The following is a 25621-nucleotide window of genomic DNA, read 5'->3' as shown; positions in this document are numbered from 1 at the left end:
ATGGGCTGTGGGCTCCAAGGCGGGCCACACCCCTGGCCGAGAAGGGACCTAATGGTTACGCAAACAGCCAGCTGAAGGAAGCACTCTCAAACCCGGGGTCTGCTTCCCAGTGGAGGGAACTCAGTTGGTGCCTCTCCTGCACTATCTCCATCCCCAGAAATACTCACCCCAAGAAGGCAACTTCAACTGCTAAGCCTGGGAGACTAAACAGCCAGTAGGTTCAGCCCTCCTTCCAGCTCTCAGAATCGGCTGATCCCCCAGGAAGGCTGCTCCCCCGGGGGAAGGCTGCTCCCCTTGGGAAGGTTGCTCCCCTTTGGAAGGCTGCTCCCCCCAGGAAGGTTGCTCCCCCAAGAAAACCGCTCCCCTGGGGAAGGCTGCTCCCCCAGGGAAGGCTGCTCCCACCCCAGGAAGGCTGCTCCCCCTGGGAAGGCTGCTCCCACCCCGGGAAGGCTGCTCCCCCTGGGAAGGTTGCTCCCCCTGGGAAGGCTGCTCCCTCTGGGAAGGTTGCTCCCCCTGGGAAGGTTGCTTCCCTAGGGAGGCTGCTCCCCCAGGGAAGGCTGCTCCCACCCCAGGAAGCCTGCTCCCCCTGGGAAGGCTGCTCCCTCTGGGAAGGTTGCTTCCCTAGGGAGGCTGCTCCTCCAGGAAGTCTGCTCCCCCAGGAAGGCTGCTTCCACCCCGGGAAGGCTGCTCCCCCAAGAAGACTGCTCCCCCTAACCCCCAGAAGGCTGCTTCCTGGTACAGCTCTGATGCACGTGAGGGGGTCCTGCCCAGGCCCAGCACTGGCTCTGACAGGGTGGGTCAGCCTGAATAATCCTGGGATTCAGTCATCCAGGTTATTTGGCTCTCACACTAAGACAGGATTTCAAGCTTCTCATTTAAAAGAAATAAAAGTTATTCTTTGACCATCTGCCACTATTTTATTTCTCAGTTTGTTCAAAACCCAGATAGGGGAGATGAGTTCTCTTGAAAATCCAAATAATAAGAAAAGAATGACACCCGAGAGTATAAAAAAAAAATCTGTATTGTGAAAGGACCTGAGAAGATTGACAGGTGTGGCCTTGGCATCTGGATTTAGGCAGGGAGCGGGGGGCAGAGAAGACCAGCCTTCAGAAGGGGCACAGTGTGGTCGGCTGAGGACGGCCCCGCTTAGCAGCCAGGAAGCCTTTGAAGGGCACACCAAGGACATTCCAGAGCCAGAGGCTGAGATGGAAGGTGTGAGGGGAAAAGAATGTTCTGTGGCCTCAGGAGAGGCACTTGGCACTCAGGCTGCCCAGCAGGGCTCCACCAGCGCCCCTGATGAGACCGTGGGTTCTGCCCACTTCAGGCAGGGGCGCCGCCCCAGCATGCCATCCAAACCCGCGCCGGCAACACACCTGGCACAGAAAATGTCTGCTGAATAGATGTATGACTAGGCAGGCAAAATAGGAAGTAAATAAGAACGTGGTATATTTACAGAAATAGTAACAGTCATAATATTAACAATACTCCGTGAAAAGTAAACATGCATATCCTTTCAAACTGAGATTTGATTTTGTGTCTTTAAGAAACGATAGAATATGTAAAACTTATGGGTCAGAGGGAAGGAAGGAAGGTCTGAAGAATACAACGACCTTTTGGGAAATGTTTCACAGAAAGTGAAGTCCGTAGCAGACGGACTTTACCTTTCTGCTTACCTTTTTACAGAAAAAAATCAAAAAATGCACACCAGGCTTGCCTCGCACATGCTACTGTTCCCGCCTCACCCTCCAGCAATAACGAACAGCATTTTCCGCGCTCTTCAGCTGACAAGCAGAATCAACTCTTCTGAAGGAGCATTTCAGAGAAGAGCTGGAAGATACACTCATATCGGCTTAGCCGGAAGGACCCCAGCACCCGCCTATTAAAACTCCCAGCTCCCAGAGAACTGAGAATCCCTCTTACCTCTGACAAGGGGCTGTGCCCCCAGACCAGAGATGCAAGCCCTCAGCAAGTCCCACACCCCTTTCCTGGCCAGTCTCACTCCGAGAAAGCTGCCTTCTTAGGCTCAAACCACACTGGCCTCCCTCACCTGCCCTGGACCTGCGTCTGGAACAACTCAGCGGTACGAGGCCCCATTTCAGGCACCCTGATGACCCAATCCACGCAACTGATGCATCAACAGAACCACAGCAGACCGGGAGCTCTTCCCTCTGTGCAGTGGACACTGCCTGCGTGCCTCGTGCGTGAGACAATACCCCGAGGCCGGAGCAGAGACGGTGCGGAAAAGCAGGCCGGAGACCGCCATCCTGAGACAGGCCCGTTTGCCAGGTCGGCCCTCCCTCAGCCAGCGCCTGGGACCGGGGATTTCGGGTTTTCCCACCTCTCCCGCACCAGCAGGAATGGCTCGCTGGCCTCAGCTGAGCGCTGTGGTTTACGCCGAGCTCCTGCTTTCCTGCCGGTCCGTGCCAGGCAGAGGTACCTATGTGAAGAGCCTCGGTACAGACCCCGGGCGCAGAGCCTCTACACGAGCTCCTGGCAGACGGTGCCAACTCGTCGCTGGGGAGTTAGGCGTCTCCTGCGACTCCACCAGGGCAGGACTCCGGGCAGCTGGCGCCTGGGTCCCCCTGGGCCTTCTCCCTTGGCCGCTGCCGCCTCACACGACCACGCTGGGAGGAATCACGGCCGGGAGCACAGCTACATGCTGGGAGTCACGGGGCCCGGGGGCAGTCCTAGGCCTCCCAACACAGCTGGGCAGGAGAACAGCACGGGCCTTCTGTCCAGAGATGACGGTCTGGTCGTTAAGCAAACGTTCATCACGCAGGCCACGCAAATGCGCATGGGGGCTCGCTGTGCCCTGGGGAGCACAGCCGTCACGGCACAGAACGGGGGCCTGACCTGAGGACCTGACCTGACCTCTGCGTGCAGAGGACGTGAGGCCCGGGCCTAGACGCAGGGAGAAGGAAGCTAGGCACACTCCAGGCGTGAATGAAGGCCAGTGCGGCGGGAGGGGCCGCAAGGAAGCTGGGGCTGACGGGAGAAGACCATTCGGAGGCTGGAAGGCCACGTGGGGAGCGAAGGGTGAGACCCCAGCAAAGCTACAGAAGGAAGCTACTGACACGGAAATGGGGAGCCACCACGGTTACGAGATTTGCATTTGGAAAAGATGACTCTGGCCGCAAGGTGGGGCGTAACAGAAGGGGCCAGTGAGGATGCGAGAGGTCAGCTACAAGACCAAAGCCAGAATCTGGGCACGAGAGCCATGAGAGCATCCCACTGGCGACGCAGTCAACCCAGGCTGTCCAGGCTGCATTCAACGAACTGTACTGCTTGGTTTTGTGAACTTGAACGTAGGGCTTCTCACTTATTCCTGTGAGCTCGTTTGTTTGATTGGCTCTCAGCCGGAACTGCAGTCAGTGGAACTCATTCTGCACCTTGATCGTGTCATCGATCACATTAGCTGTCCTTCCAAGCTGAGAGGCAGTGGGTAAACTCACACCCTCCACGTCTTCGCCACGGTCTCTGGGAAGAGGGGAGAAGGACGAGGACAAGGACAGAGCTCCGTGGCATGTTTCGCAGATGGAAGAGCATTGTAAAAATCTATCAAGCCAACTCTTTTCCCACCCGCGAGCCGAGTTTCTCTGATCTTCTGTTTCCTCATCTGTAAAATGGTGAGGAACGGCTCCTTCCCAAGGCGCTGGAGGTGTGAAGTGAGTTGCTATCTCTCAAGGAGCCCAGACAGCGTCCACACCAAAGGTGAGCCCGCCCGCCCACCGACCCACCCCTTCCCCAGCTTCCCCGGTGACATCGGACATGGGACGTGGTGAAGGCTGAAGGCTCCCCCAGCCCTGGCAGAGCGGCCAGTGCTCCTCCGGTAAACCGCGGGGCAAACGGGAAATGCTGAATGCCTGCGTTCAGACACGGGCCTGCCAGCAGCAGAAGGTGGTGTACCAGTGAGGTAGAGGTAGATGGGCCCCTGGGCTGGACAGCTGGAGTCTGACAGGCGGAGTAAATTGGAGCTTTGTTTCCCCAGACACTCCAAGGCCAAAGTTAATAGCAGGAGCTGAGGTCTGCCGGAGTAAAGAGATAAGATGACCATTCCTGAGGTCAAGGAAACCTCCCCGATTGCACACGCGCAGTAAGCCTCCTTGGGGGTCAAAAAGGAGGGGGCACCACCCCGTAACAGGTGATGCTAAGGCCGTCCCACAGGCCTCTGGGCTGAAACCCCATCTTGGAAAAAATTTGCGCACGCATACTGGGGAGGGGCCTAGGGCAGGTCACGTGTGGAAAAAGAAGCCAGATGATTGGCCAAAGGTAAACAGAGACCCGGAAGAACTGCCCTATATGAATGACTTCACCGCCTCTTTATTGGGCTCCTCCTCATTATGGGGGGACGCCCACACCCTTTCTCTCCCCGTGTGCATCTCTGCCCTGCTTCTGTCTTAACTAAGCAACTGTTTCTCTGTGTGCTCTCCCACTTGTTGTGCTGTGTCTCTAATAATTAACTTTGTACCTGTTTTTACAGTTTTTGCCTCCGTGAGAAATGCATTTTTCAACGGGGGCAAACGCCACGGCAGCTTTGCTTCTAGCCTCTAGCCCTAGCTGGTCTAGTGGCTGGGGTTCCTGGTTTTCACCCAGGCTCCCCAGGTTCACTTCCTGGGCAGGGAACTAAGATCTCGCTTCAAGCCACCACTCACTGCTGTCTCACCAAGATCAACAGTATTTGAAGGGAGTCTAGGTAAGTTATAAATACGTGCTATAAAAAGTAACCACTAACTGAAAGAAAGGTGGGGAGAGGAGAGATGGCCCATAAGCCAGAGTGAAAACTAACAAGAATAATAAGAAATTCTCCCTGAGTGAAAAGAGCCGATCTGAAAAGACTACACACTGTGTGGTTCCACAGAAATGACATTCTGGAAGAGGCAAAACCATGGAGACAGTGAAAAGACCAGTGGTTGTCAAGGGTTCAGGGAGAGGGAGGGATGAACAGGTGGAGCACAGAGGATTTTTAGGGCAGTGAAACTACTCTGTGTGATACCATAATGGTGGATACATGTCATTATACATTTGTCCAAACCCACAGAATGTACAGCACAGAGAGGGAACCCCAATGTCAACTATGGACTTTAGTTAATAATGACATATGGATATTGGCTCATCAACTGTAACAAAGGCACCACACGAACACAAGATGTCAATAACAGGAGAAACCTTGTGTGTGTGAAGAGGTGGCAACAGAGTATATCAAACTCTCTGTACTTCCTGCTCAATATTTCTGTAAACCTGAAACTGCCCTAAAAAACAGGGTCCATTAATTTAAAAAGTACCCAATGCATGCAAAAGAAGGGAGGAAAAAGGGAGGAAATAAGATGAAATGAATAGAAAATAAATAGCAAAATGGCAGTGTAAACCCCAGCCATATAAATAATTACTGAATGTAAATGAACTAAACACACACTAAAAGGGTAGGAAAGCAAAATCCAACTATAAGCTGTCTACAAGAAAAGTGCTTTAAATAAGAAGACACAAACAGATTAAAAGCAAAGGGATGGAAAAGACATACCAAGGAAATACTAATCATAAGGAAGATGGAATGGCTATATTAATATCAGAGGAACTGGAATCGAGGACAGGGGATATAACCAGAAATAGAGGAATATTTCATAACAATAAGCATATAAATTCATCAATAAAACATAATCATCTTACATGTGTGTGTATCTAATAACCAAGATTCAAACAACATGAAGCAAAACCTCACAAAACTAAAAGAAGAGACAAATCAACCATTATAGTTGGAAATTCCAGAAGTCCTCACTCAGCAGTTGATAGAAAAAGCAGATGGAAAATCAGTAAGGGTAGAGAACACAGGAAAAGCACTACATATCAACCAACATGACCTAACTGATATTTACAGAAACTTCCCCAACAAAGCAGAACACACATTCTTCTCAAGGACACATGAAACATTCATCAAGATAGACTATGTGACAGATCTCAAGACACATATCAATTAGTTTAATTACCAATTTTAGGAATTGAAGACATCACTTTAGTCCTTATAGACATTAAAAGAATTAGGGAATATTGTAAACAACAGTATGTCAATAAATTACAATTGTTTAAAATGACCAAATTCTTTAAAATACACAAATTATCAAAACTGACAAGAAAAGAAATAGAAAATCTGGAGCCCTACCCAGAGCAGAAACTGAATTTGTACTTAAAACTTTCCCACAAAGAAAGTTCCAGGCCAAGATGGCTTCACTGTTGAATTCTATCAAGTATTTAAGAAAAACACAATACCAATCTTGCACAGACTCTTTCAGAAATCACAGGAGCATTTTATGAAATCACCATTTCCCTAATGCCAAAACAGAAAAAGAGAATACACAGAAGAAAAGAAAATGGAAGACAATACTGTCATCCCTTGGTATACAAAGGGGGTTGGTTCCAGGAGCCCCCATGGATACCAAAATCCATAGATGCTCAAATCGCATAGTCAGCCCTCTGTATCTGCAGTGCTATATCTGTGGATTCAGCAAACCCTGGATCATGCAGTACTACCCGTATTTAATTGAGGAAAAAAAAAAGCATGTGTAAGTGGACCTGCACAGTTCAAACCTGTGTTGTTCAAGGGTCAATTGTATTCCTCATGAACAGAGATATAAAACTCTTTTAAAATATATTACATACAATACAATAAAATAAAATATCAAAGAGAATCCTGAAACATATAAAAAGACTAACATCTCACAACAAAGTGGGACTTATCTCAGGAATGCAAGCTGGCTTAACATTAAAAATTAATCAATGTCCTTCAGTACATTAATAGAGTAAGTCAGAAAAATCATATGACCATCCATCTCAACACAAGAAAAAGCATTTGGCAAAATACTGATTCATAATTATTTAAAAGTCTCAGCAAACTATGATCTGTCTTCCAGCTCTTCTTCCACCAAGTCTTACAAATTCTATCCTCAATCTCTTTGCCCTTTATATACTGGTATTCCTCAAATGTAAAGAAAAAGACCTACCAAAATAAGGCAGAATGTTTATTAAAAATACAGACTCCTTGTCTGTGGAATTTGCACTGTCAAAACCACCATGATAAAGGGCATCTACGAAAAGTCAACAGCTAACATCAAAGTTAATGGTGAGCACCTAAATGTTTCACCCTCTCCACCAATACCTGGAAGGAGGTAAAAATGTCTGCTCTCATCACTTCCGTTCAACATTGTACTTGAGGTCCTTGACAATGGAATAAGGCAAGAAGAGGAAATAAAAGCCACACATATTACCTAGAAAGAAGTAAAATTCTGTTTATTTGTAGGTGACATGATTATGCACATAGAAAATCCTAAAGCATCTACCCAAAAGCTCCTAAAACTAATAAGTGAATTTAGCAAGATTACAAGAAACGAGGTGTGGCATATATTTTCCACAACAATATCTCTTATCCCATATATTCTTTTATGTGACCAGGGCACTCCTGCATCAAGAGATGGAGTCTAATTTCCCTCTCTTTAAAGTAGGCTTATGACTTCTTTACCCAAAAGAGTAGAGTGGAAGTGATATTATGCGACTTCTGAGGTTCAGTCATGAAAAAATGCAACTAACAGCTTGCTTTCTGCAAGTCTTACTGGGAGCCTTGAACCATTATGTCAGAAGTCTGACTTTCCTAAGGCCACTGTGCCATGAGGATGTTAAGCCACATGGAGAGGCCATGTGTGGGCAGCTCAATCTACAGTCTCAGTCTTAGAGTCGTCCAAGCCCAGGCACCACACACGTAAAAGAGTGAGATTGCAGATGATTCCAGTCCCTAGGCATCAACTTGTGCCAGCTTTCAAGCCGTCTCACCAAGGCGCCAGACACCGTGGTGCACAGACAGAGATTCGTGGTGTGTCCTGACTGAAATCCTGACCAACAGGATCTGTGAGAGTGATAGAACAGTTGTTCTAAGTCAGGAAGTTTTGGAGTAATTTGTTACACAACAATAGGAACTGAAAAACTGTCAGTTTACAAAACTCAATTGTATTTGTACAAACTATCAGTAAAAATCAAAAAAACAAAATTTACCAAGAAAGCTATACCATTTAAAGGAGCATCAAAAAAAAAAAAAAATCTAGAAATAAATTTAACAAAAGATGAGCAAAACCCATACACTGAAAACTACAAAATGTTTATTAGGGTAAGTTAAAGAACATTTAAATAAATTTAAAACTATACCATGCTTACAGATTAGAATAAATTAACACTGTTAATACTGTTAATTCTGGGACAACTGACACATAGATTCAAAATATAATTCCATTCTAAATCCCAGGCCGTAAGGCTTTTTTGGTAGGAAATGGCTAATGATAAACTTTATATAAAAATGCAAAGGACCAAAAATACTCGATAATTTTTTTTTAAAAAAGAACACACCTGGAGGACTTTATCGAACTCCAAGAAAAGCTACAGTAGTGAAGATAGTACGTACTGGTATAACAACCCATTAATAGATTAATGGAACATGATAGAGTGTCCAGAAATGGACACACATGTATACAGTCATTTGATTTTCAGAAAAGGTGCCAAAGCAATCTACTCTGGAAACATAACAAAACCGTTTTCAACAAATGGTGCTGTGTTAACTAGGAAATCTATATTTTAAAAAAGAACCATGGGGCCTTCCTCACACCATACAGAAAAATTAAGTCAAGCTAGATGACAGACCTAAAAGTAAAAACTAAAATTATAGTTTCTAGAAGAAAAACATAGGAGAATACCCTGGTATGCTGGGCGTAGGAAAAGGCTTTTTGGTTAGGACACAGACAACCATTACCACAAAAAATAATAAATTAGAATTCATCAAAATTAAAATTTTCTGCTCAGCAGAAGACATTTTTTAAAAGTAAATTGAGGGACTTCCTTGGTGGCGCAGTGGTTAAGAGTCCGCCTGCCAACACAGGGGACGCAGGTTCTAGCCCTTGTCCGGGAAGATCCCACATTCCGCGGAGCAACTAAGCCCATGCGCCACAACTACTGAGCCTGCGCTCTAGAGCCCGCGAGCCACAACTACTGAGCCCACGTGCCACAACTACTGAAGCCCACACGCCTAGAGCCTGTGCTCCGCAACAAGAGAAGCCACTGCAATGAGAAGCCCGCGCACCGCAACGAAGAGTAGTCCCCGCTCGCCACAACTAGAGAAAGCCTGCGTGCAGCAACGAAGACCCAATGCAGCCAAAAATAAATAAATAAATAAATAAATAAATAAATTTTTTTTTTAAAGTGTAAATTGACAAGCCACAAACTTGGGAAAAAATATTCTCGTTCCCTCTCTCAATATGGATATAGATATATAGATATAGATATCTAGACACCGTATGGTCAGGCCACTCAGGATGGCTGTTCTCTTGCTCTCTGTACATCCCTGCTGGACCAGCGCCTGCTTCACCTACACCTGCTCATGTGACTGACCTTCCTTCATACTTGCCCCAGGCCCCAGCTAGTGACTGTTCTTATCAAAGGGGCCATGAGGGGCGTGCCTCTCTGCTGGTTTCCCTGGTAACTGACAAGCCCACCTGAGGTCAATTCCCCCTAAAACTGGCAACGGCCCCTTCTCCCGGGAGTGAAGACAGCCGCCATGTCCTGCCCACTGCCCGCCGCACGTGGTGAGGCATTGCTCCAGGAGCTAAGCTCCCCCGTCCATTAAACCGCTGATGTCTCTGTTGCTGACTCCAGGCTCTTTCTTCACTCTTAAAGCTGGGCAAGTAAAGGCCTTGCAAGCCTGTGGAGTGCAGCCCAACAATACAGATACATAGATACACACGCATGCGCACATACACACACACACACACACACACACACACACACGGCTGCTAACCAGCAGAGATGAAAACAGGGCTGTGCAACGCTGGTGAGGACATGGAGCAGCCAGACCTCACTGCTGCCGGGCTTATGAAATAGCGTAACCAATTCGGGGAGAAGATCTGGATGTTTTTCATAAAAACTAAGTATAGCCCTACGCCATCACCCAGCAAGTCCACTCCTACGTATTGACCCAAGAGACAAGAAATACACGTCAACAAGAGGACGACTACATGAGTGCTCACAGAAACTTCACTCCTAACGGCCGAAGACTGGAAACAGCCTTGGCTTCCACCAGCTGGAGGATGTTTAACCAAACTGTGATAGAGTCACACGATGGAGCACTGCTTTGTAATTAAGAGGAATGAACGATTCATCCACGCAACGACATGGATTTCACTGTTTTCAATGCTACTGTAAATTGAATTTTTTTAATCTTCATTTTTACACTGGCGCACAATAACTCACTCTTTTTTTTTTTTTTTTTAGAAATTCACGTTCTTTTATTTATTTATGACTGTGTTGAGTCTTCGTTTCTGTGTGAGGGCTTTCTCTAGTTGCAGCAAGTGGGGACCACTCTTCATCGCGGTGCGCGGGCCTCTCACCATCGCGGCCTCTCTTGTTGCGGAGCACAGGCTCCAGACGCGCAGGCTCAGTAATTGTGGCTCACGGGCCCAGTTGCTCCGTGGCATGTGGGATCTTCCCAGACCAGGGCTCGAACCCGTGTCCCCTGCATTGGCAGGCAGATTCTCAACCACTGCGCCACCAGGGAAGCCCAACCCACTCTTAATGAATCTTCTGCTTCAGCCCAGTAACCCACACATTCTTGTCTATTTAATAAACGTTTCTAAAATGTTGCCAAGAGTCCTCACTGTTATCGACTGGAGCTCTAACATCACAGCTCTGAAGGTGCTTCCACCCCGCGCGTGACGCATCTGGACGTGAGACGGGAAAGCGCCACGTGGAGCGGGCGCTCCGGCCATCCACCGTCCACCCGCGGGCTGGGCACAAGGTCTGGCTCTGCGCCCTCCTCCTGCTGCTCCGCTGCCCTTTCCAGGTGGAGACTCCTGATGCGAACAACAAAAGCCACGTCAAGGCCACGTACGCATCCTCTCCACCACCTTCCCAAGCAACGCACCGGCCCTCTGTTCTCTTTCCTTGGAGTTTGGTTGAGAGGTGGCAACAGATCGAGGTTCTGGCTCCTTCTGAAGATCCTGGGCCACCTTCTGAGCGTGCCTCGGGCCGCTCTCCTTTTAGGAGCAGAACCTTCTCCAAGGGCTCCCTGTGCAGGCTCTGGTTCCCTGTGATACGTCGTCCCTTTTCTCTCCCTGGCTAACTCACAGCAGCTGTATTTGAGGAACCACCCCGCCCTCGGCAAGACAGTGTCCCCTCCAGCCCCCAGTCACAGGTCTGGTCGTTCCCGGCCTTTCTCTGCCAGTCACTACACCACCACATTTCCGGCCTTTTCTCTGGCAAGTTCCAAGATAATATCGTCACTTTCCCCAATATTCCCATCCCTTCCACGCCAGCAACCAGTTCTTAGAATTGAGTCATTCTTTCCCAAGGAAAGAACATGTAAATGACTAATTATAAAAGGCAACAGTTCTTTTCTACTCAAAGAGGCTGTCCTGCTAAGTAATGAATCTGAGAGTAACAGTACGACTGCAGGGCGGGCAAGTATGGAAGCCGTAATTCAAGAGGTGACAGCTCCCCGACAACCCTGGCGTCATGTCGTTGGTGAAATGAGAAGGCGGGCAAAGGCCCAAGAATAAGCCCCGAGAAGCCAGAGAAGGGCTCGCCCACCTGGACTGGGACCTGGGCCTGCCCTGCCCGGCGCCGCAGCAGAGCCTTCGAGCAGCTTCCTTCCTCAGAAAGTCCACGGGCACTCTCCTCCTCGGCCCCAAGGCCCAGGTCCTGCTGGCCTGTCGCAAGGCGGTCCTTTGTAAAGCAGCAGCCCATCAGCTGGACTGGCCTTTGGTGACCTAACCAAAAATCACCTCCAAAGGCGGCATTAGAAAGACACAATCCGTGAAACCACTGGAAGAAATAATGGCCCACCAAATTTTTTTTTTTTTGGCCACGCTGCGTGGCTTGTGGGATCTTAGTTTCCCGACCAGGGATTGAACCCAGGCCCATGGCAGCGAATGTGCCAAGTCCTAACCACTGGACCGCCAGGGAATTCCCCCTTAAGTCTTTGGCTGGACTCCTCACGTCATACCTGAGGACAATCGACCTCATTATGAGACCCGAGTGTGGCTCTATCCTTTCAACGAGACGGGAAAGCCCACGTCAGGGCCCTCCACCTCACGTTCCCAATGGCCCCTGGACATGCAGTCAACTCACGATGCCCAGGATCCAAGGAGCAGGACACGGGCAGAAAGACCCACTGTTGTAGGATCCCAAGTCCCCGGGCACAGCTCCCCCAGTGCCAGTGCCAGCCGACGTTCACTCGTGGCGCACTTTCTCCGTCTTGTACTTTTCCTCTTGTGAGCTCGCCCTGGGGGCCTCTCCCTGCGAGCATCTCTCCCTGCGGGGCTGCAGCGCCCACGGTGCTCAGCCAACCGCTGGGCTCCCTGGGATCCTTTCAAGCAGCCTGTGAGGTCCAAACTGCATTCATAATGAGACTGGGGCATCATCTACCTCTGTCGCCGTGTTGGCATTTGCTGTCATGCTACAGAAGTGGTGGCGAGTAGAAGTGCTGGCTCGCGGCACGGACCAAGGCAGCACCCACGACCGTATTCAACGCCACACATTCGTGGTTTAAAAAGAGGCAGTTTCACTTAAGGATGTCCTGGGTGACACAGGAAAAGTTCCTAATCTTATGATTAGTATTGGGTTAAATCTTGACCCTTGATAAACATCTTTTCAGTATTCTATGGGAAAAATGGGAAGAACATGTAAAGCTCTGGAGACGTGAACCCAAAAACATTGATTTCTTCCAGAAAAGCAATTTTTGGTGCAATTCTCTGAGCTGAGAGCAGAACTGGATGCATTTTCCAAGAGAAAACGTACTTGAAAGAATGACCAACAGGCAAACTGGTTATTCAAACTTGGGTATCTGGCAGAAATTTTCTCAAAAATGAACAAAGTTACCCTGTCACCTCAAGGGAACCAATTCACAGTGTTTGCTGCCAATAATAATATTTGCACTTTTAAGCCAAAATCTGAATTTTAGAGAACTTTTATCCACCACTCTGCGCTTGACAGTTCCTTATGAGAATGGTGGTAACACTAACAAAGGTGATTTTTTGATACTGTACGATGAAACGCACCAATGTTTAGATGATCTACATACCTCAGGCATCCAGGATTTTCCAATGACCAGTGTCTGATGTGACAGAACCATGCATTTGTAAAAGATCTATTCCAAGTGCAAGACAGGTCAATGGATTTTACTGTGACTGAGCACAAAATGTTCACTGCTACGGCTTCACATTCACACTGCAAGTGACCTTTAAGAAACTACCATCTGTTCGGCTGTGGTACAGCATTAAAGGGAAAACATCCACAATCATCTGAAAGGGCTGTTAAAATACTTCTCCCTTTTCCAACTACATACCTGTGAGAGGCTGGGTTTTCTTCATATACTTCAACCAAAAAAGCATATTACAACAGGTTGACTGGGGAAACACATATGAGAATTCAGCTGTCTTCTGTCAAGGCACGTAAAGTAAAACCATGCCTTTCTTCTCACTAAACATTTTTGTTTTGGAAAATATTCATTTATCATAAAAATATGTTATTTATAATAGCATACAATGGGTTTATGACACCTGGTCCATGTTTCCTCTTGATTTTAAGTCAGTTCATATCCTCACACTTATCCAAACTACAATGGCGACAGTACTTGCACACACTGAAAAGTCCCCCACGGAGCTCGCACAGGGTCACGGGGGATGGCCTCATCTAAGGGAATTACAGAAGAGCCCCCCCAGACTCCCTGGATGCTGGTAATGGGCATCTCTGAACGCTTGCTCACGTGAGGATCACGTGGAATCAGTCGTGAGCATGTGACAGAAAGACAGACGGCTGCCGTTGGCCTGGCGTGCGTGGTAATCACACACACACACACACACACACACACGCCAGAGAAGCATTATGCCTTCCACGCAGCACCCCTGTCAAGAAACCATTTCATCAGACAACAAATCTCAGGTGAAAAATGAAAAGCCAGCATCAGTTTCATTGTACAGCTGATTTTATTTACAAATAGAAGCCGGACAATCTTGTATTTAAATAGCAGAAGTTCCATCACTCATGATCAGAAAAGTGACATCTGAAATTTATAAAAAGTTTCAGATTATGATTCAATCTCCTTTCCAAGGAGGAAAAGAGTCTTAAGTTTTGGGAGAAAGACTGAAAAATATGAAAACATTAGCAGAGTAGGGAAATGATGAATTGATGCTGGGGCCAAAATCTGTCGCCAGCAGGCACATTTTTCTTTACAAGATACAAAATCAGTAAGGAGGCGTTCTGATGGGCTCTCAGATACAAGCTTTCTATTATTCAACTCCAGAAAGGGCTTCTGCGTTCTCTTTGTCAATTCCTAAGTTATCAAGGGGAATGAGAACCCACACAGTTTTCTTCAACAGAATCGTCCTAGCTGATTTATTCAAATTAAACCTCAGGGCCTCAGTCAGTCTTTAGATGACATCTTAGAAAAGCCTTGCTTGGACCATTTCCAATCAGGCAGCTTAGCTGAGGCCTCTCCAGTGGGCGGCATCAGGAATGCCTGCTATGACAACAGCTCAGGAAAAGCCAAAGCTGGCGGGAAACGCCTGTGACGAGTGCATCCGCAACGCCAGTCCTCTCTCTTCAGGGGGAAGGGCCCTCCTTACCTGGGACAAAGGGATCCTGGCAGAACCCAAGGCCCCCACACAGCCTCCGTCCTGTGGCGGCCGTCTTTGGACCGTCCTCCCGTGAGTGACCAGAACGAACCTCAGACCAAAACCCTGCCCCGGGCTCTTCCCCTCCTCTGTTGGCAAATTCACGGTCCCCCTCCAGGGCCCAGTCTGCCCCGCATGCGTGTCGTCGGAGCGTGGTTTATGCCTTGTGCCGCAGCGCTCACACCTCTCCCCTTCACCCCGCGGTGAGCCCGGGAGCTCGGCCCTAAACCCCTTCTCCCGCCCCAGAACGGGTGCAGCCCCGGCCCCAGGCCAGCGTCTGGGAAAGCTGTGTGGGCACCAGACAAGCCTAAAATGGCCCACAGCTGGCTCGAGGGCCGTCTACCTACCGCGGCCACTTCCCGCCACACGCAAGGCTCCAGCCCGTCCTCCTGCTCTTGACCTGCCAACGTCTTCCTCCCCAGGCACTGTGTTTGAGTTTCCCCCTGATTTAGGGGAATGGGTGATGTCATAAAACCATCCCAGGCCCCGGAAGACTCTGGCTTTCCAGGGAGAATCCCAGCCAGGGGCCCAGCTGACACCAGGTCCAGCAGAAGCCCCACCCACGGGGGGCAGGATGCCCCCCAGCTCACGCTTCCCTCTGGGACCCGGCAGCGTCACTGGTCCTCGAGCGCCGAGATCCCTGACCCGAGGCGGGCGGGGATGGTGGGGCTGGCGGCTGACGGGCCCCGGTGTCACGGATGCGGAGCCAAGGCCTTGAATCTGATGCCCTTTTTTTTTTTTTTAAAGACCCCAATTGTACTTGAACATTTGTTACTTTTTTTTTTTTTTTTTATGGCTGTGTTGGGTCTTCGTTTCTGTGCGTGGGCTTTCTCTACTTGCGGCGAGCGGGGGCCACTCTTCATCGCGGTGCGCGGGCCTCTCACTACCGCGGCCTCTCTTGTTGCGGAGCATAGGCTCCAGACGCGCATGCTCAGTAGTTGCGGCTCACGGGCCCAGTTGCTCCGCGGCATGTGGGATCTTCCCAGACCAGGGCTCGAACCCGTGTCCTCTGCATTGGCAGGCAGATTCTCAACCACTGCGCCACCAGGGAAGCCCCAAATCTGATGCCCTTTAAGAGGCGGGTTCCTCTGAACACAGTTCACGCAGTGAAGCGGCTCGTCAACGACCCCCCCGTGCTGGGGGGGGCAGAACCACAGTCACCGGCGGCCGAGTGGAGCTGGGGGGGGGGGGGGCAGGGGGGTGGAATACCCGCGGGGATCGGACTCTGCAGGGGGGGGCCTGGTCCCTCCGAGCCCCGCACTGTGCCCCCCAACCGGCTCCAGAGGCGCGTGTGCGCCCGCAGACACACAGTCACCCTGAGGAGCATGAACTCCGCCCGAGGGACGCCGCGGGGCGGGGCGGCGCTGCCTCCGGGCGCTCACCTGGATGCCGTCCAGCAGCCGGCTCACGCACCAGTACGTGTCGGCCTCCACGTTGCGCAGCGCGTCCGCAGGCACGCAGGAGACGTCGGCGGTGTCCACGTCCTCGTCATCTGTGCCGCGGGGCGGGGGGAAGACAGGGAGCCGTTAGCCCACGGGGCGAACGAGGACGTGCGCTCTGCCGGCAGGACCCACCTCCCCGCCCCCGCCCCCGCCCCCGCCCCGTTCTCCTCGCTCCAGCTAGATGACTTGGCATCTTCCACCGCATCACTTAATGGGTCTCCATTTTGATACCTAATTAGTTGCAGATAATTAATATTCTGAATCCTCTCCAATTAACATAATTAACATACTGTAAATCATTGCTTCTCAGGCATTTCACATCCTCATAAGAGAGGACCTAAAATATCAATTTATTACTTATTCCTAACTGAGGTCTGAACGTTTTTTCCTAAGATTTCTAAAATTCTGCTTCTCATATATTCACATATTCATTCAGTAATAACCCCTCTAAAAACCCGTTTCCAAGGTGAGAGTTCCCAAAACCACACTGCGTAAATACTTCTATGCTATGAGCAAACACCAAGAAAGCAAAAACACAGATGTGTTTGAAAGAAAGAATAGACAATGGTGCTCTAAATAATTTCCTCCTCCAAGCATAAAAAATCTAATGAGAAAGCATAACTTAAAAGCTTTAAAATGCAAAACAGATGCCTAATTGAAATGGCTTATCAGACATTTGAAGAAATTAACTTTAGATCCTTATAAAAATTGCTATCATCCAGCATAACACTCATAAATGTTTTAAAAATTGTGCATCGTATTCTTTTAATTTTATTTACTTTTGTTGTATTTTGCAAAGGTGCATGGTAACTTTGCAAGGAAAATGTTCTTTACGAAAAGAAACATTTCAGCCCGGAATATATTTAGAAAGTTTTAAGCGGGTAAAAATGACAATAATCGTAACAATGATAACTGCTAACATTTACTGAGTGGTTATTAGATGCCAGGCACTCTTCTTCATGTTTTAAATGCATTAACTCTATTGCGGCCACCGTTGCGCCCCTTGGGAAATGGGGTACAGAGGAACAACGAGCCGACCCGGTGACGGCCTGGTAAGGAGTGGGGTCAGGGTATGGACCCGCCATCCGTCCCGGAGCCCGGGCTCGTAACCGCTCCCACAGAGCAGGCCAGCCCTCCACACCTGCGCACACCTCACACCCGGGCTTCGATCGCCTCCCCAGCAGCAGCCCGACACGGCCTGACTCCCACCAGGCGCTGGGCTGGGAGAGCCGCCCGGGAACACCCTCCCACTCCGTCCCCTGTTCACAGCGGAAATCAGAAAGTAAAAACAGGGAGGGTTCTTCCAGGCCAGCACCCCGTGAGGGAACCAACCAGCTGGGGCCTCTGTGGGGGGGCCTCAGGAGCCCAGAGAGGAGGCCACGGCCCCGGACACACATCCAACCGGGCACAGCCTCACGGCCGTGCAGACCACAGAGCAGATCCAACTCCTAATCACCGCGTCTCCCTGGAGGCACGTCTGTCCTTCTGGGCAAAGGAAACCAGCACTCTTACCTGCCTTCCTTCATCTCCTCCCTCATTCACGCAACGAGTTTCTGATGGTTTGGTTTGGTTTGGAGGGTTATTTTATTGAGATACAATGCACATACCGTAAAACTCACCCTTTTAAAGTGTACCATTCAGTGGGCTTTAGTGTATTCACAGGGTTGGGTAACCATCACCACGATCTAATTCCAGAACATTTTCATCACCCCAAACAAACTCTGGCCTCATTAGCAGTCACTCCCCATTCCCCTGCCCCTCCCAGCCCCCAGCAGCCGCCAGGCTGCGTCCTGCCCCCGTGGACGTGCCTGTGTGGACATCTCACCTCAGTGGCATCACAGGACACGTGGCCTTTCGTGTCTGGCTTCTCTCACTGAGCACGATGTTTCCAAGGGTCACCGTGTCATAGCCTGTGACAGTGCTTCCCTCCTTTTTATGGTATAATAACTTTCCACTGTATGGACGGGCCACACTGTGTTTATCCCCCGCCCCTCGGTGGTCACTGGGTCATCCCCACGTCGGGGCAAAGTGACGAGAGGCAGCAGGCCCTCCCTGTGTCCCTAAACTCCGGACCCTTGGGCACAGAGATGAGGAGGAACAAACGCCCCCAAGAAGCTGGTGGGTTAAAGGGGAAAACACCTTATAAATGGAAAACGGAAACATTTAGGTACCAGACAGTCACCCAGATGATGGGGGAGGGGTGGGTTACTCGGACCCAGGCTGTGTGCTCAGCCAAGGCCCTGGCAGGCAGACCCAGGCGGCCCTGTCCCCTTCCCTGTGACATGGGACTGGGATGAAGAGTGCACCGGGGCCAGCCCTGAGCTCCCCTCTGCCCGAGTGCGCCCATGAACCTGCACCAGCCCAGCTGCCCCACTCCGGGGCTGGGGGCCTCCCTCCTGCACTGGGCACCGCTCTGCCCGCCGGGCTGGCCCAGCAAGGCGCCCGGCCTCGGAACTCTGCGGTCCCAGGAGGCACCCTAGGCCCACACGCCCTGAGCACACTCTGGGATGGAGGCCCACCTGATTCTGCGGATGGCCTGTCTGGCTCCGGAATTTCTCGTGGCAGCCGAGGCGGGAGGTGTCATCGCCGCCAGTTCACAGATGGGGAAACCACGTCTCCCCGGGGTTCACTGCCCTGCGCTGTAAGGGCCGCCCAGCACCGGGTCCCGCCCGTCACGACGCCCTTCCTGCTGCAAGATCAAGTTCGCAGACAGGAGTGCAAGTCACCTCGTCAGGGCGGAGACCTCCTCGCTGGGAAACTCGATTCAGCATCCCCCCCAAACTAGAGCAGAGCTGGACTGATTTTCCGTTCTCAGGGAACCGAGTCAACAATAATCAGAGGGCTCCTCTGGAGGTCTTCCATCCACGCACTCTCTTTCAAGGGCCTTCAAAGCACTGAGATACTTCCTCAGCTATAAGAAAAGGCAAGCAGGGGACTAAAGCCCTCCCCAGACCTCAGGCTCCTCTCCTGGGTCACGAGCAGCGGGGCTGCCTCAGCCCGGGTCCGCAGGGTGCGAGCTGCCGCGGGCTGTGGGCAGGAGACTGGGTGAGTTTTCTTCGTCTGTTTAGCTGGCTTATTATTTTATCCCAGGAAATACCGGTGTCATTTCTCACAATGGGCCATTTGGTACTCTTGGATGTAACGAAGTAATGGCATTTAACTCAGAGAGCCCCTATGCTAATCTGTCTTCGAAAAGCCAAGAGAATCGGAATGACCCTTATTGTCAGAATGAGATAAATACCCCCCGTGGTTTTTTTAGGGGAGTACAGAGGGCAGCACAGTCAGAGCCGAGGGACGGGCCCAAGAGCAGGAAACACGGTGACTGCCCCTGGCGGGGGGCACTGGTGGCTCCGAGGGGGCCCAGCTGGACCAAACCACGAACAAAAGAGCGGGTGTGGTACAGGCTCGGTCTGATAGAGGCTAAGCTACTAACCCCCCAGAGAGCCCACATCACGGGGCAGGGACGAGCTCTCGGGGTCAAGACCCTCTGGCCCAAGGGTGCACACCTGCCGCCAGAGCTCACTCACTGCCTGGGACAGCCCGGGGGTCGGGGTGGGGGGCGACCAGGAGGGGAGGAAACCCAAACACGGAGCCGCCCCACTCTGCACAGGCCCCAGGAGTCTGGGCTTCAGGCCGGCGGCCATGGAGCCCACGCCAGGTGGGACTCAGTGACAGCGGAGAGGCCGGAAGAAAGGCCGTCAGCCAAGACCACTGAGAGAGACCCACGGAAGTGAGGCTTCCCGGGCCATCCCAGGGTTCAAAGGAAGAAACATGACCCAAAGGGAAAAAATGATCCATTGACAGGTACAGGAGAGCAGACAGATCCAGGCCAGCAGCAGACGGAGGTGAGGCCTAAATAACAACGTGGCTGTGGCTGTGGCCGCGGCGGTGGCTCTGCAGCACCCTGGGACCTGGGGGGTGGGCCCATTCTGACACAACCCGTGAAGATGCTCCAGGCGGGAGGGGGGCGCAGCACAGGGCCCCCCAGGGCGGGGCAGGGCCCACACAGCCTCCCCCCCCCCCCCTGCAGGGTTGGGAGCCAGGACCGCTGGGGACTCACCATGGCAACATTTAAACGTTATTTAAAATAACGGAATGTAAACCAAACTGTTTCATCAAAAACCGGACTAGATTCTCTGTCTTGCGTTTATCTTCTAATCACAAACAAACAGTAACGCTGGCACGAGTAACACTGCACCCAGCCCTCCTCCCCACGTTATCCACGACACCTCCCTTCAGGGGCCAGGCCCTGTACCCCGGGGACACCACGTTGAGGAAGGTGACCCCAGAGAGCCCTCAGAGTGCCAGGGAGGACGACAAGTGCACAGGCTAACCCAGGGGGCGCCTGGGAGGGGGGGGGCAGAAAAGGCGCTGACCACCACAGCCCCGGCCAGTAGATCAGGAGTCCCAAGTAGACCACAACCAAATATAAAGGCACAGGACGTAAAAGCAGACATTTAATTAAAAATAACCTCACTTGTCTTCTTAGATCATAGAAAAGCTTTAGGGGATGATTTAAATAAATTCTTTGAAAATGCTGTTCTGCCATATGACTGTTTAAAAAGCAATTTGTAAAACAATCCCATCTTTACCAACAACTCCATTTATAAGGAAAACTCCACCGCTGCACGTCTGTGTAGACCTGCACACAGAGAACACTGCTCAGAGGAGAACCGTGAATGCCCCGGGGTGTGACTGGTGGGGTAGGAAGCTGTCACTCTTTATTCTCTATGGAAAGGTACAGGGTAAAAAGGGAACATCCATTTTCACAATGCAGTTATTTTAGCAATAGGGGAAAAAATGTTGGTTAAGCCATTGGGATAGTTTAACTAAAGTCTGTCTTTTCCACAGGTAAATAACCCTAGAGAAAAAGTGCCCAACGGTGGTGGTACTGTAAATGGTTTGAGAAGCTTGCAGGGTGTTTGGGGGTCAGAATGATTAGAGTGAGGGGACCCGCTGGCATTCAGTGGGTGGGGCCAGTGCTAGCCAGCCTCTGCCAGACTGGGCAGGTGGGCAGGTGGGCGGATGGGCAGATACAGGAAACTATTAAAAGAATGGAAGGGGCTTCCCTGGTGGCGCAGTGGTTGAGAATCTGCCTGCCAATGCAGGGGACACGGGTTTGAGCCCTGGTCTGGGAAGATCCCACATGCCGCGGAGCAACTGGGCCCGTGAGCCACAACTGCTGAGCCTGCGCGTCTGGAGCCTGTGCTCCGCAACACGAGAGGCCGCGATAATGAGAGGCCCGCGCACCGCGATGAAGAGTGGCCCCCACTTGCCGCAACTAGAGAAAGCCCTCTCACAGAAATGAAGACCCAACACAGCCATAAATAAAAAGAAATAAATAAACTTAAAAAGAATGGAAGGTACTCAGCCTGGTCAGGAGAAAACCACACAGGGATATAACTGCTGCTGTGAAATATCCCAAAACCTGTCTGAGGCAAATAGAGAGCAGAAATGTCCTGCCCGTGTTGCCGTGTGCAGGAGACAGAGAGCATCAGTGGATAAAGGAACAGGCAGGCTGATGAGCGCAAAACCCTAGGACACTGTGAGGACGCGGGTGCCCACCAGGCAGTCGGGACACCGCCCCCATCGACGGACGGACGGACCCAGTGTCGCTCCTGAGTTTCCACGGCGCGTCCTCTGGTGCCGGGGCCGTTTCATCTGAAAACGGCCCGCTGAGGAGAACACGTCCACCCGACAGACACGGGGCCTGCGGGCAGAGGGCGGGCCGGGAAGGGCAGAGCCCAGAGGCTGTGCTGGTCCCCTTGGTGTCGCCGCCGCTCTGGACGGACCGGGCACTGGGGCCTCTGACTGCGTGTAGAGAGGAGGGAGGAGGCCTGGTCCCTAACCTCCCTGCATGGCAACAGCTCTAGAAAAGCAGGACCTCGTGCGTAAGAAACACTCCCTTGTCCCTGCCCACGTGGGACTGCCGCACAAGCTCACCGAGCTTTCCGTCTGCTGGGGGCGGGACTCCCACGGCCTCCTCGCTAACTGGAAAGGGGAAATTGCTCAGTTTAAACAGCGCTGGGACCATCACGGGATTCCAGGATCGCCAGCGCGGGCTGGACGGCAGCCTCACTCAGCACGAGGTGTGGGGAAGAGCGCCGGCCCTGCTGGGCAACGGCGAGGGCAGGGAGGGGACCAACACTGCGGTTACGACTACGTCCATCACCCACTGGGCACGCGCCCTGCGATAAACCCCTTCACGTAATTAGAAGCTTAGCTGGTAATCAAAAATAGTCCCTTCTGTATCAGCAAGCTGGAACCGTTCTACTGTCTAATCTGCTGCATCGCTCAACTTGGGAGTTTTAAATTTGAAACCCTGACACTTTTGTGATGGAGACTCCATTACATAGATTTGGGCTCCAATGTAGGGAAAAATCCTGCTTTGGCCAGAGAAGTGTCACAACTCAAGACTGTAAATTCACGAAACTCCTCGGCCCGGCAAAAAGAACGAATGCTATGATCAGATTGGCTGAGCAGCAGGAATGTTTAATTCTCATATAAACAATGTTCAACACAAGGTCACGGACTACACCCTGTCAGAGTGCCCAGTTCTGTGATGCGGTTGAAGACCCGCAGCCCACAGCCCCGGGCACACGTGGGTGGATGGGCTGTCAGCAGACAAGGGTAACAGATCAAGGACAAAGCAAGGACCGCGCGCTGCCCCCTGGTCAGGCAAGACGGCACCACTGGGCCACCCTCAACTGTCAACCTCCGGCCCTGAGAGGGACCCCAGTGACACGGATCGACCTTCTCTCAGCAGCAACAGGCTCTGTTTCCGTCCCACCCCACCCCAAGCACACCCCCCATCGGGGCTTCCAGTCTCACAGACGTGCACCCCTAGGCGGAAGGCACGCTCTCGGGAACAGGACAGCGGGGCGGCCGGGCAGCTACTGGTCTCTTCCTGTAACAACGCGGGTCTCTGATCCCCAGGGGAAAGGGCCTGTCGGCAACACGGGAAAACGGCAGTGGTGGTGTGGGTAAGGAGCCCAAGAGTGAACGGAAATTTCTGTATCTTTAGTGACCCTTGTTTTCATAATGTCCTTTTGGCAAAAGAAAAATTTTTAATCTCATAACATTCTTTTAGCTTGAAGGGATCTTTGATTTTTTTCATAATTCTGTGAGTAGGAGTTTTTGGTAACAGAAACGCTACTGGTGGAAATACCGATTGATTCTATTAACTTGTACTGAGCACTTGTACGTGCAGGAAAACGTGGGGATGGCTGGCAGGTGAAGACGAAACCAAGAACCACCCGCAGAGTCCGGAGGGAGAGGGCGCCGATGCACTCGTCCACGGATGCGCTGACTCACTCATTCTGTTTATCGACCTTGTTCATTGATAACATTTGTTGACCTGATTTATCTCCAGGAAGATGCAATTCACATGGCCGTGCCTGTGAACAAAGAACCGGCCAGCTGGAGAGTAAGCAGGGACAAGGGGCAGACACAGAAGGTTCAGAAGAGCACAGGGTCCCTGACCCCCGGGGAGGCGTGAGCAGGGGAGACGTGGCATCCCAACTGGGCCTGGGAAGACGCAGAACAGAGCACACGGTGACGGGAAAGCAGGTGACGTGAGGGAGGGGACTCAGGAGGCAGAGCCGGGAAGTGGCACGGGCGTCTGCACAAGAGGCGGTGAGGACCCTGATTCCGTGGCCCCGGCGGCAGGCCCCAGAGCCGGACTTCCTTAGCGGGAAGGGGAGCCGTGGAGACAGCTGTGCATCGGCGTCTCACGCAGGGGGGTGGGGGGCGCAGGGACCCGACGGAGGGACAGCACCGTGGACAGGAAGAGAAGGCCAGAGGCGGGGGAGATGCTCCCAAACAGGGCGTGTGCACCTCAGCCGCCACGGAGGCTCACGTGAGATCCCGGGCCGCGCCACTCACGTCCCCACGCTGGTAAAGTCACGGCCAGAGAACAGATCAACTCCACACCGTGAAATGCCAGGCGCTGGACCACCTGCTGCGGAGGACAGGTGGCAGGCCAGGACGCGGCAACGTCCCGCGGCATTTCCTCCATGGCGCGTGTCACGAGCTGTGTCACCCCCTACTGCTTTACCTGTGTGCTCTGTCCCCCCACTGCAGTAAGAGCCCCTGGAGAGCAGGGCCATACCCATCCCGCCCTCCGTGTCCCCAGGCCCTCCACCCACACACAGCAGACGCCCCCAAAACACCCGCCAAGTGAATGAACAGCCTGCCACCAAAGAGCCGACAGCCTAGGAGGGAGGAGTAACTACATCAACAACTGGACCTAGAACACAGTAAAAGTTATGCCAACGCACCCTATGAAGAATGAACAAAGACTACCCCAATGGCTCTGGTTAAGGGAAATATCCAAATTATTGCTGCATTTAAGATTATACATAAAATCTAACTTGCCTCCACTAATGCAAACAACAAGTCAACCAAGGAGAATTCCTTCAAACTGAAGGAGACATTCTTCCAAACGATGTCACGTACAGCCTGCGCTAACAGCCTCCTTTCCGCAGAAGCTCAGGGGGCTCTGAGAAGGCCAAGCTCCCTCTGATCTTGAGGCCCCCTTGAAAGGCCGCAGCTCAGGCTGAGCTCGCCTTTGAGAATCGCAGGCACACTTTCTCGGGAAAACGGGGCCCCAGGTTCACGGGCTCCCGCCCTCTCCGCGCTCCGAGAGTCATAAGCAGGACACACACGACCTTCCCCAGGGGCACACAGACCATTAAACCCACAATGCTCATCTGAAATGCAGTGGAGCTTGGACCCTCCCTCATCAGGCTCACAGGACGAAAGCTTTCACATCTATTCACTGAATTAAAGGCTTTAAGCCCCTCAGTATTCCCTCATGGGGAAAGGAGTGGAAGACTTTTGGTTAAGACCTTTCTGATGCCGTGTTTCCAATCAGAAGCAGGTTCTGTAGAGACCCATCTTTCAGAAGGCGGACAGCAGTCATTCATACAGAGGATAAGCTTCCTGGAGTCATGCTCATCTGCCAAACGCAAATTGATCATAAATCAATTCATTCAATTGATTTACTCCCTTTATCTAATTAAGTCAAAAATAATTCCTCAAAGGATAAACGGGTCTTTAAATCAATCAGCAAAACACTCCCTCACCATTACTAACGCAGCCAAATGGAAGGAAAGGTTGACCAACACGAGACCCTGCTTGCTCCCAAAAGCCTTAGTGAACTGCATTCAGAAAGGGGGCGAGGAAAGCTCGGGGGTGCTGCGCTGGGACAGAAAGTCGCCCCAGAAGGCGTGTAGAGGCACTTCCCCCAGGGTGACGATGGAATCCCGACTCTGCGTGTGTGCGCAGCTCAGAGAAAGACCCTCCCAGGGAAAAGCTCAGGACAGAAGGAGAACCTGGTCTGCGTCACTATATTCAAATGTAAAACGGTTGTAAGTGAAAAAGTGAGAAAGTAAAACAAATTGGACAAACATCTGCAACACAGTACAGGTCAAGGCGTAATATCAAACAACCTATGAAGAGCTATTTCCCGGCAAGAAAAATATA

General features: G+C 51.4%; 1 protein-coding gene across 6 annotated transcripts in view; it reads right to left on the bottom strand.

The window, feature by feature from the left end:
* Positions 1-25621, bottom strand: part of TBC1D22A (TBC1 domain family member 22A) — a 314445-nt gene that overhangs the window by 113719 nt on the left and 175105 nt on the right. For 3 of the 6 annotated variants that reach the window (XM_082350602.1, XM_082350605.1, XM_082350606.1), the window contains one exon: positions 16076-16185. The exons of the other annotated variants lie outside the window; for them this stretch is intronic. In XM_082350602.1, the coding sequence (XP_082206728.1) occupies positions 16076-16185 (110 nt within the window). The remainder of the gene's footprint in view (positions 1-16075; positions 16186-25621) is intronic. 6 annotated transcript variants of the gene reach the window in all.

This window comes from Balaenoptera borealis (genome assembly GCF_965194805.1).
Source record: "Balaenoptera borealis genome assembly, chromosome: 13".
NCBI classification, from domain to species: domain Eukaryota; kingdom Metazoa; phylum Chordata; class Mammalia; order Artiodactyla; family Balaenopteridae; genus Balaenoptera; species Balaenoptera borealis.
The sequence above is the reverse complement of the archived record's forward strand: the minus strand, read 5'-3'. Positions and strand labels throughout refer to the sequence as shown.